At 38.5% G+C, this 14798-nt stretch overlaps 1 protein-coding gene across 1 annotated transcript in view; it reads right to left on the bottom strand.

Moving 5' to 3' along the window:
• The window catches only part of cadm1b (cell adhesion molecule 1b), a 122237-nt gene extending 109674 nt beyond the window's left edge, over nt 1-12563 (bottom strand). The window contains exon 1 of the mRNA XM_020928746.2: nt 12488-12563. Within this exon, the coding sequence (XP_020784405.2) occupies nt 12488-12563 (76 nt within the window). The remainder of the gene's footprint in view (nt 1-12487) is intronic.
• Nucleotides 12564-14798: the final 2235 nt, after the last annotated feature.

Below are 14798 nucleotides of genomic sequence, written 5' to 3'. Positions count from 1 at the left end.
TTCAAATACAAGTCGATTTCTACTGTATGTATCAATACACTTTTGTTCTCTGTGTGTGAGGAGCTTCAATAGCTTTAACCCCAATATAGAAAAGTCAGCCACTGCAGTCGGAGGAAGGTTGCTTTCTGAAGATTTCAATCATTTCTAGCGCTCTCCACAAGGCACATTTTGAGAGTCAACCTTCACTCAACAGATGACATTATGTACAGTGTAGATTTGAAGCTACGTGTGCTACAATAAAGCTGCTTTCATGGTCTCTATTGCGCATAATAACACAACACTATTTTATTCCAGGCTTGTTCAGTGTATTCAAAAATAAAATGAACTGGTACATTCAAAATATTGGGGGAAAAATGTGCTGTGGATTCATATTTCTTTTTTGTTGTTTTGTTGTTGCCTTCCCTGATGAGAGCTGAAAGTGGAGTGACAGCCCGTAATGAAGTTAATAGTGATTTTCTCAGCCCACAAATCTATTGTATAAACCGCTTTCATGACCAAAAAGTTTTCAATTGCCATTATATCAACATGGTTTCTATGAAAAGAATTTTAAATGGAAGGAAGTTTCATTAAATTGGTCTGAACATAAAAAGGCACAGAAAATAAAATTGCAATTTGTGCACACAGCGAGAGACAATCCCCAACCTTAGAAGATGGTCTAAAATGACAAAATGGAGTAATGTAACACAGCCCTATTACACATGTATTTCCTTTGACAAGTGTGAAGTCGACTGATATTTCAAGCAGAATAATCCATGTTGCTTATGTCCAGCCTGTTTATTCATGTGCACAGCCTGATGCCACAAGCGCGCTCCCCCTGTCTGCACTAACTACACTATTGGGCTGCCTGTTCAAGCAAAACTTTATGCTAAGTCAATCATTTACATCTTTCCAGCAGCTCCATCTACATTTCCCAATAAAAGCCCAAATTGATGGATGTCATCTTGGTGCTCACAGGCAATGACTCCTGCTGCTTGCAAATAACAATATGTTTGTTTTTTTCATGAGGTCTAGACGCGCTATTCTTTTTAATGACATCCCTAGGCCAGGGCTGTTTACATTTATTGATGTCTGTTTTAGACCTGAGCACCTCCTCTGTGGGGGGAACTACAAGTACACGTACTATTTTTTGGTTAAAATTTTCATTTGGAAAGTTTTGACCTTGGAGCGAGGCCCACAAAATATTGCAGATACACATGTTTTATTAGGGTGGTACAAGCTGCAGTAGATAGAGAACTATTGATTAATATCATTGCAGGTGGCAACAGTGAGAAGCGGTCAAACCAGGCAAAGCCTGCCACTACGAGCCTAGTAAAGAGTTGTTTTGCTTCTTTGAATCACTCCATCATGAGTATTTTTACTTCTGCGAGTGAGAATTAGCACCCACACTTTCATTTTGGCTACTCCGTTCACCTCTGGCTGCCGAGGTAAGTGAGAATAGTAATACTAATGAATTAGAGCAATGTTACTATCACAGAAGCATTATCAGAGCAACAAAAGAGACATTATATATCTCACAACTACAGCTCGTACTGGAACAAAGCCAGGGTCTTCTACTAAGCCTAAGGACTACTAAAAGAAGTCCATAAATGTATTGTGCTCTCATATGCATGCATGTTTTGAAAAGCTAATTTCTATGTTGGCATTTGACATTTCACACTTTGATTTTGTTGCACCCACTGCACCTGGCTCACACGTCTGTAAAAAATTATATTAAGTTAGGCAGCCCATCTAGAAGCATCAGGGACCATCTATTTTAGTCATCATTGGTCACAAAAGCAGGAGCTTTATAATGAGCTTCTTATCTATTAAGAACCAACTTGTTTCTTTTCTGTCTTTTGAGGCACATTGCAGAAAAATACATTGAATTCAGACAATTTTTGACCCATTACCATTTTCAAAAAAGGTTTCAGTTATTTTACTTTTTTGCTAAGAACTAACAAAGACAAAGTTAACAACTATATAAACCAACTCCAAGGAAAACAGAACTTTATGGCAGATATAAAAAAATGAGATTAAATCTATTGATTTAATGCTGCATTTGTGAATTTGTGCACATGGTGAAGTATGTTGTGCCTTGTGCTTCTGTGCAAATACAGTCCAAGGCTTATCCAACAAAAAAAGAAAGGGAAAAAAAAAAACATTATAGATCCAGGCAGTGTTCTTTAAAACTCAAAGGTCTGCTCATTCCCTTAAGACTGGGGGAGTAGTTGTACTTTAAAATCTATACAAGTTCACTTAAGTATACAAGACTTTAGTACTAAACACTGGTATATTTCTCTGTATAATCCTCTTCATTGCAACAGTCCACTATAATATTTGGTGCAAGAATAAAGGTGTATTGTGGGTTCTGGCTAATGGTGTGCGTTCTGCCTCAGAGGATACCTGAAGCAGAGGATATGAGGACAGGCGCAGACTTTACAATGACCAATTAAAGTTGTTAAGACAATGGACCGGACTGTGAAGAGAGCTAAATTAGGCTGCATGACAAAAAGGTGCAGGGGGAACTAAAGCGCGCTGCTTACTGTGAGAAGTTTGAATGTTTAACAAAAGCTGACCACTGTGGAGGAGGCACTTTGGCTCAAAAGCTGTCACTGTGAACGTGTATCCTCGTGTGAGCTTGTGTCATTGAGGCGTCCTTACGGTCACATGCATCTTCTGTATTATAGTCTAGTGAGTCTCTGAAAAGCAGCTTTAGACTAAACTATCATGAAATTAAAGCAGCTCTTTTTGGGTATTTTAAAATGCAACAATATATTTTTTACAAATGAGCACACTGCTGGAACAAAGACGCAATGACGTCTGGAAAAGTTTAAGAAAAGATGACAAGTGGAATCGGCTTATCTTGACAAATGAAAAGCATTGATGAAGGTTTTACCACTTAGGCTTAAGTCTGTGAGAGCAGAACAAGAAGTTCATAACAAAGTTTTATCTTTAGACAAGTTTGACTTTGTTACAAAATATACAAAAACATGTACCATAACACAATAATAAACGGGAAGCATGCTTACAGTTCTTAACAAGTTAAGGAAGAGGCAACAGAAATTCTAATTAAAAACAATAGGGAGGAACAAAGTCTGAAGCAAAAACAAGAGTGCTATTAAGAATAATTTCTCTTTTCACTGTTAACAACAACATTACATGTAAATGCTGCATATTTAAATCTAACTTTGTGTCTAATAATATTAAAGTATCAAATTCCAAACAGTGAAAATAAACTGGCACTCCTCTCCAGAGATATCTTTAATCATTCAAATGTGTTCACTGTTACTGCATACAATAAATATCACTAATCATATTTTCATTTGAAGCTACTGTTGTTAGAGGGGATAGGCAATTAATCCAGTCTTAACAACATCGAGATGCAACCATCTCTAATCATCAATGATAAGCCTTGGTCATTTTAATCGAGAGGTCTACAGTCATTCCTCTGTCAGTAAAAGTATGTCATTTGGAGCAGGGGTTCAGATTTTGGATGAAATTTGAGACTTTTGTCTTAAATAACAGTGGTTTCAAGTCTGTTCATATAATCAATATTAAAGGCCATTTTTACTTTGAAAGACAATTTTAATTCAATTATTGAATCAATATGGGGGGAAATATTTTTCTTTTTTTCCAGTTGTCACAATGAAAAATAACACATTTAATATTAAATTGATTTGACAACACAACCAGTATCCTACGTTAGAGCACCTAAGATGGCCACAAACACTGTTAAAAGGACTTTGAGTTCTTCCAGCTCCATGTTTTTCTGTTTGAAAATCAGTGGTGTGCGGGCGTGGAAAGGTGGTCATTCCAGCATGTCACAGGACCCTAGTTATGTATCACTGGACAGCAGTGTCATCCAACATCCCTGATGCACACCGGCAGAGAGCTTTGCCATCAGCACCAGTTGGCAAGGCAACTGAAATGATAGTGGCTGCTTTCTCTAATGTAAGTGCTAGGAAGTGTGGTCATAGTAAAGGAAAATGCACAGTGTGGGCCTAAATTACAATTATAGAAGTAAGGAAGTGGCATGTATTTGAGTAATCAGAGGCAAAAACCGTGGGCAAATAGAACATAATGACAGGCATGTAGTGTTTGGTGGAGGTGTACTGCCCTGAATAGGTTCATATTTGATACAGTGAATGAAAGGCCTCATTGTGTAACAGCTGAATATAAACATAGACTTGATGCATAAAGGCCTCGGTCCATGAAGCACAGAGCACAGCATGAGAGCGTGGGGTTGTTTAAAGCTCCCTCTGCTTGTTATATTCAGACAGACAGTTACTCAGAAGCCATTGGATAAGGCCTATATTTCCTTTCTAATACATTTACTTGTCAACCCAGATGTAAACAATGTGACTTTGAGTTTCCCCATTCCATTAACTCTATTGCCACCCATGTCTCTCCAGCGCACCATGACTCTACTATGAGCAGTAATCGATAGGGTTCTGGTTTGGGTGAATGAGTCCTGGTGCTTGGTTTGCACAGTCTTGATCAGTCTGACAAAGACAAATTGTAGCGCTGTATGGGAGAGTAATTAAGATGGGCCTGTTGTTACAATGGAAACACAGCAGCATGATGTCTAAGGCAGGCAACACAACACAAGAGAAAGAAATAATCAGACCTAAACATAAATGATATGTTCAGTTTTAGATGTTTGCCTGAATTTTACTACAAGAAAATACATTTGACATAAACAAATTGTGATCAGAACCTTTGACAATCTGTATTACACTATTTTCCAATCTATGTTATGATGTTTCCTCATCAAAAATATATCTTGAGTAGAGTTTTGTTTCATTCACTCACTCTAGTTTAACACAAAAAAACTGCAAATTTAGGCTTCTCTCAAAAGTAAAACACTCTCTTTCACCTTGTGAGATCATGTCATTCGCTCCCCTGTGTTTTTAAACTTCATACACCTTCACTAGAATCATTTGGATAATTTCAGCCTGGAATTGACTATCTGTACTGAACTAAATGTAAATCTTTGGAGATATAGGCTGGATTACTCAAATATATGAATGAAACAAAACACAACTCTGGGAATGTTTTCGCTGAGGTAACAACATTCTAACATGACTTAATGTTCGTAAGAGTCAATTTCTCGTAATATAGGACCTTTAATTCAGCTAGACTTTGTTTTAGTGTTCATTTGGAAAAAGGGACAATGGACAGACATTAAGCATATAAAAACATATTCTAGAACAGATTACAGTTTAAGAACTACACTCAAACACAGATGCATGAATGCCTATTTTTCCCCTCCCACCTGTCCTATTAGTTGGTCTAATGTGTTTTTAAAAGGTCCTACATTATGCAAAATGTACTCCTGTGAGCTTCAAATCATGTTAGAATGTGACCAGCTCATCAAAAAACGTACCCTAAGTTGTGTTTTGTTTCATTCACATATGTTTGAGTTATCTTTTATTATTAGTCTGTCTACATCTCCAAAGATGAAAATACAGTTACCTTTCACCTTTAGTTCACTAGAATGTGGCAATTCCAAGGCTGGAATTATCCAAATGATTTTAGTGAAGGTATATGGAGTTTAAAAACACAATGGAGCCCTTCCTGTATTATCACATGACATCACAAGAACAAACAGACTGTTTTCTGTTCAACTGAAGAACATATATACAAGATTTGTGCGTTCAACATGTGCAAATGAAACAAAATACAACTCTAAGTATATTTTTTTTAGGAAACATTATAACTCTAGATTTTAAATGTTTCTTATGTATCACTTCTATGATGAATATTGTGCCTTGTCAAAGAAAAATTCTGGCACCTAGTAGGCTAGACAATAAAGCTTATCTATTGATCTATCTATCTCTGTTATGCCTTGTGAGTGACAGGTGGACTCTCAAGAGATAGATATATTTTTTTAAAAGAGATAAAGCTAACACCTAGCTTAAAGGTCCTACATTACAAAATCACCTTGTGAGCTTTAAGTCATGTTACCTCATCAAAAAACATCCCAGGAGTTGTGTTTTGTTTCAGTCACATATGCTTGAGTAACCCTTTATTATTAGTCTTTCTACAAAGCTACTGTAGAAATGCTCTGTTCCACCTTGTGATGTCATGAAGCAGTAGTTTTCACGTTAACAGCTACCTTTTACCTTTTGTTTAATAAGAGAGAGGAATATTCAGGGCTGATTATCCAAATTCTATTCAAGCTTTATGTAGTTAAAAAAAACAAAAACAAACAGTGGAGCATTCCCTGTATTACCACATGACATCACAAGGTGAATCGGAGCGCAAAATAAAACAGGCATGTTTTTCGATGACGAAACAAATTATAACATAGATCAGAAAGTAGTATAATAATAATATGGGCCCTTTAATGACTACTGTAAAGCAATTGTAATAAATCTGAAACACTGAAAATATGAACATAAACAGTTGGCACAGAGTTCAATGCCCACCCCCATTAATTGAAATTAAATGAATAATTGATAAACTACAACTCATTTTGATAGAATGGTAGGTCTATTGTAAAAATGCTGCTTGTAACACTACAGCACTGCTTTTTGTTGAGGCAAATTTCTCTCGTGTATTATAGTGACAGTGACAGTTTTATCTGTCTCAAGAGCAGTATTGTAAGACACAGATAATAAACAGGGGACAAGTCAATACTAGGTTGCAGTTTTATGTTGTACGTATTATTGGTAGCACCAAAAGTGATAAAACAATTCAATAATAAAAGTCTGACATGATCTCTTGATGACTCTCCATTACTCTCCAGGAAAAACAAGCGAATAAAACTTCCTAAAAGCATGTTAACTACAATCTTTCCTCAAGTGAAAATAAAATGTAACAAAATGCTGTGTATAACTTATCTTCAGCAGCTCATCAAACACTCTTTAGCGTTAATATTTCATTTCGAGTGTGGGTTAGTTCCCTTTAGCAGGCATGCCAGAATTACAGCTCACATAAAATTAGGAAAACATTAAAGTGTCACTGGGGTGCTACAGACGAGAAACACAGAGATGTGAGAGGAACCAGGACTATAACGTTGTCCTGAACATGCCTTATATCCTGCTGAGGAGGGGAATAAGATTTATTTCTGTCTGCATAAATGCATGTACAAACAGCACATAGACACTCGCAAATATGATCAGGTTTGTCCTAATAACACCCTGAGACAAAAGAAGGCAGATACTGTGTGTTTGAAGGTAAAGGACTGCATCTGTCATGGCTTTATCCTCTCTCTGCTAGAGCCTGATTAGTGCAGTGTTAGCATTCTGGTGCCACTGACTATGGGCTTTCTACACAAAACCAAACAGTGCATGTCGCCTCATACAGCGATACTGCAACACAATGCTTATTTTATCAAGTTTGGTGAGGGGAAAAAGGGTCCCGAGGTGTCGCCCCCTGCAGGTATCAGCATGCAAAGTGCAGCTGAGTTAGAGGATTTGACTGCCAAAAAACAGGCTCATCTCCACCATCTATCCAAATATAATACATATCTTATAGACTCACAAAGCACATGCTTTGCAGAGTTATCACTTATTTACAGACTAAACTAATCGCTGTGTGTAATTTACTACTTGGTTCCCATGGAAACAGACAGTGACACCTGCCAACTAGTGGCCAACAAACAAAGGAGAAAACCCAAACTCATAATTATATGTTAACAGATGGACTCTGGCCTCAGGAAATTTTCTTTCAGCCTGAGAACTGCCACTCAACTCTGGACTTTCCGGGCTTTGCATCTTTAAATATATTCTTATACTTATTTTGTATTCACTTTTACCATTCACCCTTGTGCAATGGATACTGCCATTCAATTCAGGCTTAGCCCATGGTATAGTAACAATAACTTATACATTTTCTAAAGTCTATAACCACAAAGCCTTCATTAAAATGAAAAGCAAAGTTGCACGTTTTGTCAATGTTATTACCCTTGTATATTCCTATATCAAACTCTAAATGTACAAGCAATGAATAATTGATTGTACAAGAAGTGTAAATTCTAATAAGTATGATTAAATATTAAAAGTAATGCTCTGTGAAATCATAATGACACGCTAACAAAAGCAGTAACCCCCCTCTGAACAGAAATGACATCTGCAGATATGAAGATGGCATATTCGCACTTGTGTAAAAAGCTGAATATTTGTAACATTATGTGTGATGGCCACTGAAAGCGTTGTCACAGCGGGGGGAACGTCGCAGTAAAAAGCCGTATTCTTTTACTGTCTTTGAATAAATACTTCTCTGGCATTCGTCAAAACCACTGGTAGAAAAACGGCACAATTCGAGGTTTGTGAGGAAATCTGCCCTATGGACTTGTTCATTTAGGAATCGCTGTGAAATGACTGCTCCACAGCCTTAATGGCAGCTTGTAATTGCTCCATCACCCATACTAATGTGCACTCTATGGCCCTTTCAAAACAAAAACATTGCATTTTCTATTTTTTTTTTTTTCCCTTTTTTTTTCCACCAGCATTGTGAACCTGATTGTCAGAGTTTAGAGCAGCACAGCCAATGCAGAGAGGTCTCTCCGATCCGGGGAACAGAAAGAACAATGTCATATTCATACGCTCCCCTCCTCATTACCAAAGCAGTTATGAATGGGAGCTTCTGTCCTGGTAATCACGAAGGCCCCTGTCATCTGTCTACTTCTGCTAATTGACTGTTTACTACATTTCAACAGACGGACAGACACATTTTTGATCATGCCTAGTTTGTCATTCAGTTTTGACACTGCGCTACAGGCCTATTCACCAGAGATGGGGAGGAATGACTCAACTGTACAAATTAATTGTAATAGAGTAGTGAGTAGAAATTGTACTGAGTTATGCAGACAATAGAAATTTTACTTAGACACTATTTACGTTATGTCAAATGGTCCTCAGTTCTTTTTCCAGAAAATGTTTTTTTTTTGTACCCTTACCTCATTATTATTAAAGTACTTTATAGAATGAAATGAAGGAGGAAAGATGTAAATAGATCAGCACCAAGAGATTTTATCAAAATGTAATAATAATATAATAATAATATAGTGTTACCACTATGGACACCTAAGCTAAAAATAAATTCAGTGAGCATTAAGTTTGATTTAATACATTGACAAATTTGATCAAGGGAGTTTACTATTCCTTCTAAAATAAATAATAAGACCAGATTAAAAAAGAAAAAAAAAACACATTGCCTTTAAACCTATATTACTTAGTTTGCTACTATACTGTCTGTCTCACTATGCATCAGTTGCCAACTGCTTTACTGCCCCCTCCCTTTAACAGTGAAATTAGCTGCCACCACATAAAGTAGTGCCATGCATTATCTAGCAATTAGAGTGTGGCTTATTAAGCACAGTATAATGTAAATTTAATGAGCAATAAATTCAATTTCTTTAAATAGAAGACTATATTATTGTTACAAATGATATACTGTGGTGATCTTAACATACAGGCCATGAAACACTGTAAGCGGGCACATATCAACGGGCCATTAAGTGTGGTATTAAATTTATACAGGAACGCTGTGCTGTTCGACACGCGAGATAAAAGGAGGGGTGCACTCCAGTTGGCTCCAAACCGATTTGAAATGTACTGCATGTGCCTGGTATAATGACCTCTTCCCCAGCACTCCACACAACTAATAATGATAATGTACTGCCAGTGAAGCCCATACTGGAAACCAAAATGACAGTAACATCAACAGGGAGGTGCACCAAAATGGGATTCATCACTGTTTGAAGGCATCTCGTTTCTGCAAACAGTGAACACAAATCAAACTGAGTGGCTCAACTCGCCCTACAACAAGAGGGTCTGTGGTCTGAATCCTGGGCTGGGTGGGGCTATTCAACATAATAGTCAAGTGTCCTCCCCATAGTACTCTGAATACTCTGGTTTTCCCCATTAATGCCAAAACAAGCACAGTTGGCTAAGCCTCCAACAAGGTAATCCTGACCAAAATCCTATCTGAAGATCTGGAGATAGTGAGGTCACCCACTGCTCCAGGCAGTTTGCCCAGAGCCACTGTTTGATGAATGGGTCAAATGCAGAGGATATTTCCATGGAGACTATAAAATCCACAAATATTACAAAAACTGTGTACTGGACAATAACGTGGTATATTCAGACTTACAATCGCACATTTAGCAAAAAATAAAAAGACGTTTTAGCAAACACAATTTCTGTTTCTGTGGAAAAACTATTTGTATACTTCCACATAACACAACACACCAACAACTTAGCTTTGTTAACTTTGTTTACCCCATCTATTTCTCTATTATAATGCTGTATATATATATATATATATATATATATATATATATATATATATATATATATATATATATATATCCAGTGCTCTCACAGGTGTCATGAAAAAGAGAGATAGTATGTTCTATCAGTGGTCATAAGTTTGATCTGTAAAGATGTTTCCTTCCATGAGACACCATCATCACCATAGCAGACAAATAGACAGACTGAGGATATAGAGCTGAGTATACGCAAATCTCTCCTGCTTTTGTTTCACAGCCAACACTTGAGCTAAAGATGGACACGTTCAATCACTAAGTGTGTCACATGCCAACTGGCAGCCAAGAGTAGCGTAACAACTGTATGTTTCCTTTTGTTTCTCTGCGATGGCGTCCTTCAGCGGCGCCTTGAGGCTTCACGACAGCCCGTATTGATCCACTTCACCATCACTCAGTCATGATGAACGATTTCAAACTGGCAAAACGTCTTGGGATTATGCAACCTTTCCCGAGATAAGACCATATGTTATGATATGAGACACGCACCTCAATTTTTTTTTTTTTTTTTTTTTTTTTTTTTTACAAATGATGATGATGATTATTACGCAAAATGAGTAAATCTATGTTTTCAAATACTACTGTGCATTTGTGCAATAACAAAAGTAATGTTTCTAATGAACTGGCTGTTTTTTGTTGTTTTTTTTTTTTCCCACAATATATTTCATGTTTAATTTCATGTTATGAAATGATTTGGAAATGATGGTGCTGATGGTATCCTTTGCTCACACATAACCTTTTGCAATAGCATGTTCTTTTATAATTACCCCCCATTCAGTAAATGAATGCCTATTGCATCTACTGTTTAGATACAGTAGTGGATTGTTCCTTGGCTCCATGCTAAGTTTAAATCCACACATTTGGATTATTAACAAAGGAAAATGCTGGATGGTGTCAAGATGAAGACTGTCAGCACTCCACTACAGTGAGAGCCTGTGTGTTTGTAGCTCCAGGCTGCTGGCACACAGACAGTCAGACCAATGTAGAACATGGGGTCAGATAGAAGGGATTTTACTTCAGTGTAGAGCTGACTGCCATGCTTTTCTAGTACAGGAGAGCGCTATAGCGGAGGGGGTTGGTCTGCATTCACCAGGCATTATTTTATTTGACTGAGAGGTTAATTAAATTAATGTGACAAGAAGTCGCTAAACAATGCTGTAAATGTCATTCAACTATTCAGCACACACCATAATGATTCAACAAATATGAAATTAAGGGGTAGGAAGCAATGAGCTGTAAAAAAACAAAAAAACAAATCAACTCACTAAATATAATGATTTAATGCAACACACATTTTTAACAGCAGCACCTACAGAGAGCCGGCAGGGAGAGTGGAAATACCTGTTGATATGAGATGGTACCAGTGCAGAGAGCAGATATCAAAACACTTTCAAGTGGGTAAAGTGGGAAGCTGGGATGCAACTGTTGCTTGCCATTTACACAGGGCCTTGATTGACAATACAACACGCCTTTTCCGTCACTGGGAGATATTACAGGGAGTCTGAGCTGACATTTTAACCGCTTTACGTGCGCTACATATTGTCAGCCTCTACGATATTCAGCGGGAAACACACATGAGCGCACGCCTTGACTGACGCATGCAACACTGATGCAACCACGGTAGAATCGGGGGAAAACGCTCGGACGGGGACTGCACTGGTCCTGGAGACAATACGATGCAGATGGTGAGGCTGAGACCAACACGGAGCATTTCCATGTACACGCGCAGTGACAGGCGGAGAGTGGAGACTGCGGAGCCTGGCACTGGCACCTCAAGCTGCAGTTGTGCGGCCGAAGCACTCCATGTGAGACGAGAACTGCAATGCGTGTTTTCTTCCAAAGCGCACCTGAAGTGCACCGGTACATGCGCATTGTACTGAGTTAAGAACGTAACTGATGTAGAAAGCATTTAAATCTATAGTTAACATTGACGCTGTGTCTATTTACTCCGCGTACAACTTGATCAAGGTCTGTAGGATACGACCATTTTGCGTGAATGCAGCCAACAGTACTTTGCTTCACTTGCCACACTTTTAGAGCAGTCCCGTACAAGCCACACAAGACATTCGACAACAGCGTTAACTGGTCCGACAGCCTCCGGGAAAGCAGAGCAAAAAGTGATGCTGAGATTTGAAAGGCAAGCTGGTGCGCAACACAACTTCTTCCCCGACACTCTCCTGGCTTTTGCGGTGGATCGTCGTAATTCTACACGACATAAAAGACGAAAAAACTTACCTTTGGGAAGAAACGCCGCTGAAATGACGAAAATGGACAGAGAAAAGGCGAGAGATCCGCTCCCCGTGATCGCCATGTTGGACACCTGCTTGAGACTGGCGGCGCTAAATCACCTAGAGACGGCCATGGGATGAAAATGTAGACACATGAGAGGCGGAGGGAGGGCTCGAGCAGGGAGCCTACTATCATATTGGGCTGCATTATGTTGCAATGACACACACAGGTCTATGAAATTAAACTGCAACATTACTGCAATAGACCGTAGGAGTATTTTAAAATGTCAAAAGTGTGTTCGCAACCGATAAGTAAAGGGAACCAATCTCCCATTACGGGGATAACTGCAGACAGCAGGGGAAGTATAAAACGCCGTAGTGCATTGAGGTAACCATAAAGCCACCACTGAGGACCACAGACACTTTATAGGGATATTATAGTCATTTTCCTTTACGGTTATAGTCTGCTGGTTAATGTGGGGTGAGGGAGGAGCAGAAATAAGACGTTATAAGTGCACTGGTCTACAAGAACAAAATATAGCTTATAGACCATCTATTTTACACTATGAGATTAAAATGTCACATAACAGATAGGCCTAGTCCAGATAGACAAAAGAAAAGCATGACATTTGTGGAAGTTTTAACGGGATATGCAGCTCACCAATAATTCGAGTGATGTTTACTCAAAGAGCGCCCCCTTGTATCTCTTAACAGTATTGCACATTAGATTGCATTGTTGTGGATGATGTTAGAGTGGGTTCCTGTGGATACGTTTGTAATAGTCCATAACCAGGTGTGAAATAACAATGCACTTTCCTTCACCTCCCCTCTACAGCAGGAATATTTAGAGTATCTTTTGGGAATCACAGAGCGCCGGGGAAGCAGGCATGACAAAGTTGATTCTCATTTCTCTCCCTGCTTGTGTCAAAATGGCACAAAGGCTGCTAATTGCACAATCTCTTCTGTGAGACTGCATGTCAGTCCTCATTCCATGGATGAGTAGATAGCATTTAGAAGTGCACTCTAATGCTGCAGCCGTCCCCATCACTACAGATTGAATTGCACACATCACATTTATTTCAGATGTTATTATCTGTGGCAGCTCGCCAGTTCTGCCTGCCACTCATGTGTCTCCACAAGGTGTTTGCTCCTCACCGGCCAGTCCTGCTGCTTTCCTTTCCGACAGCTCGCCGTCGATGGTCATCAGGGTGCCAAATATTCTTAATAACTTTTTTTTCTCCCATAATTTCAGCAGATAATGGTTCAAATTTTCTGTTCCACTGCTTTCACAGCCCCATTTCAAAGAAGCTGAAACACTGTCTACAAAGTAAATAAAATACAAATCCAGTAGCTTGCAAATCACATTGAGATAGATTATGAATTAAAATTTTCAAATGATAATTTTAATAAATACATATTTAATGTATATCTGATATCATAAAAAATGAGGACATTTTGAAGTTAATAATATTACCACATGGAGTATAACTATTGAATACATAATGATACACAATTATTCTATTTTGAATTTTTTTTTTTTGTTGCTCCGTCTCATCCTCATATATTCATAAGAGCGGATCTTTGCAGATATTTGCATTTATGTTCCGACTTCTCAGAACTGGGGTTGTTGTATAAGCATCAGTGGTTGCTTGTGCACTCAGTCTTTTGCTGTGGCGGTGAGTCACTCCTCCACTATTGCGTGGCATTTCCTTTGCTCACGAGAATAGATGGGGTTCCTGGGTCCTCTGTAAGAAGCGTCCCAGGTCTCGCGAGCTGGATGAATAATGGATGTGAATGGATCAGATGACGGAGCTGCCTCATTTGGATCCTCTGTGGTAATGGTTGGCCATACATTCTCTCCCAGGGCCTGACTATGCAGAGTGGCTTTTGTGGCAGTTAAACAGCGGTGACTTGCAAACAAAAGTTTATTTTGGAGTCTGTGCATATGAGCCAGTCACGAGCTGAATGCCACTGCCGCCATTTAATAGGGCAGCCGTCAGCGGTTCCTTTTTAAATTAGTGAGGAAAGTGGTAATAAAAGATTTTCACCCAGCCTTCGTTCTCAGTTAATGTTTGATTAGAAATGCAATGGCTTTAAATTAAGATTTCTTTTCCCCTTGGTATGAAATCAATCAAATTAACGGAAATTGAATTATTTGAGATGGTAATCTATTTAGGCAAACCATTCACCATGAAAATGTTTTCCTGCTGTTGTGAAAGGAAGAATAATTGAATCAGACCCTTGTAAGTGACCCCAGTGGCTGAGCAAGAACAAGCCTTATTGAAATAAAATGCAGATTTCTCCTGCTCACACCGCAT

Source organism: Boleophthalmus pectinirostris, unplaced genomic scaffold (genome assembly GCF_026225935.1).
Source record: "Boleophthalmus pectinirostris isolate CB_2022bp ecotype Guang Dong unplaced genomic scaffold, ASM2622593v1 HiC_scaffold_9, whole genome shotgun sequence".
NCBI classification, from domain to species: domain Eukaryota; kingdom Metazoa; phylum Chordata; class Actinopteri; order Gobiiformes; family Gobiidae; genus Boleophthalmus; species Boleophthalmus pectinirostris.
This window is presented reverse-complemented; position numbering and strand designations above follow the sequence as displayed.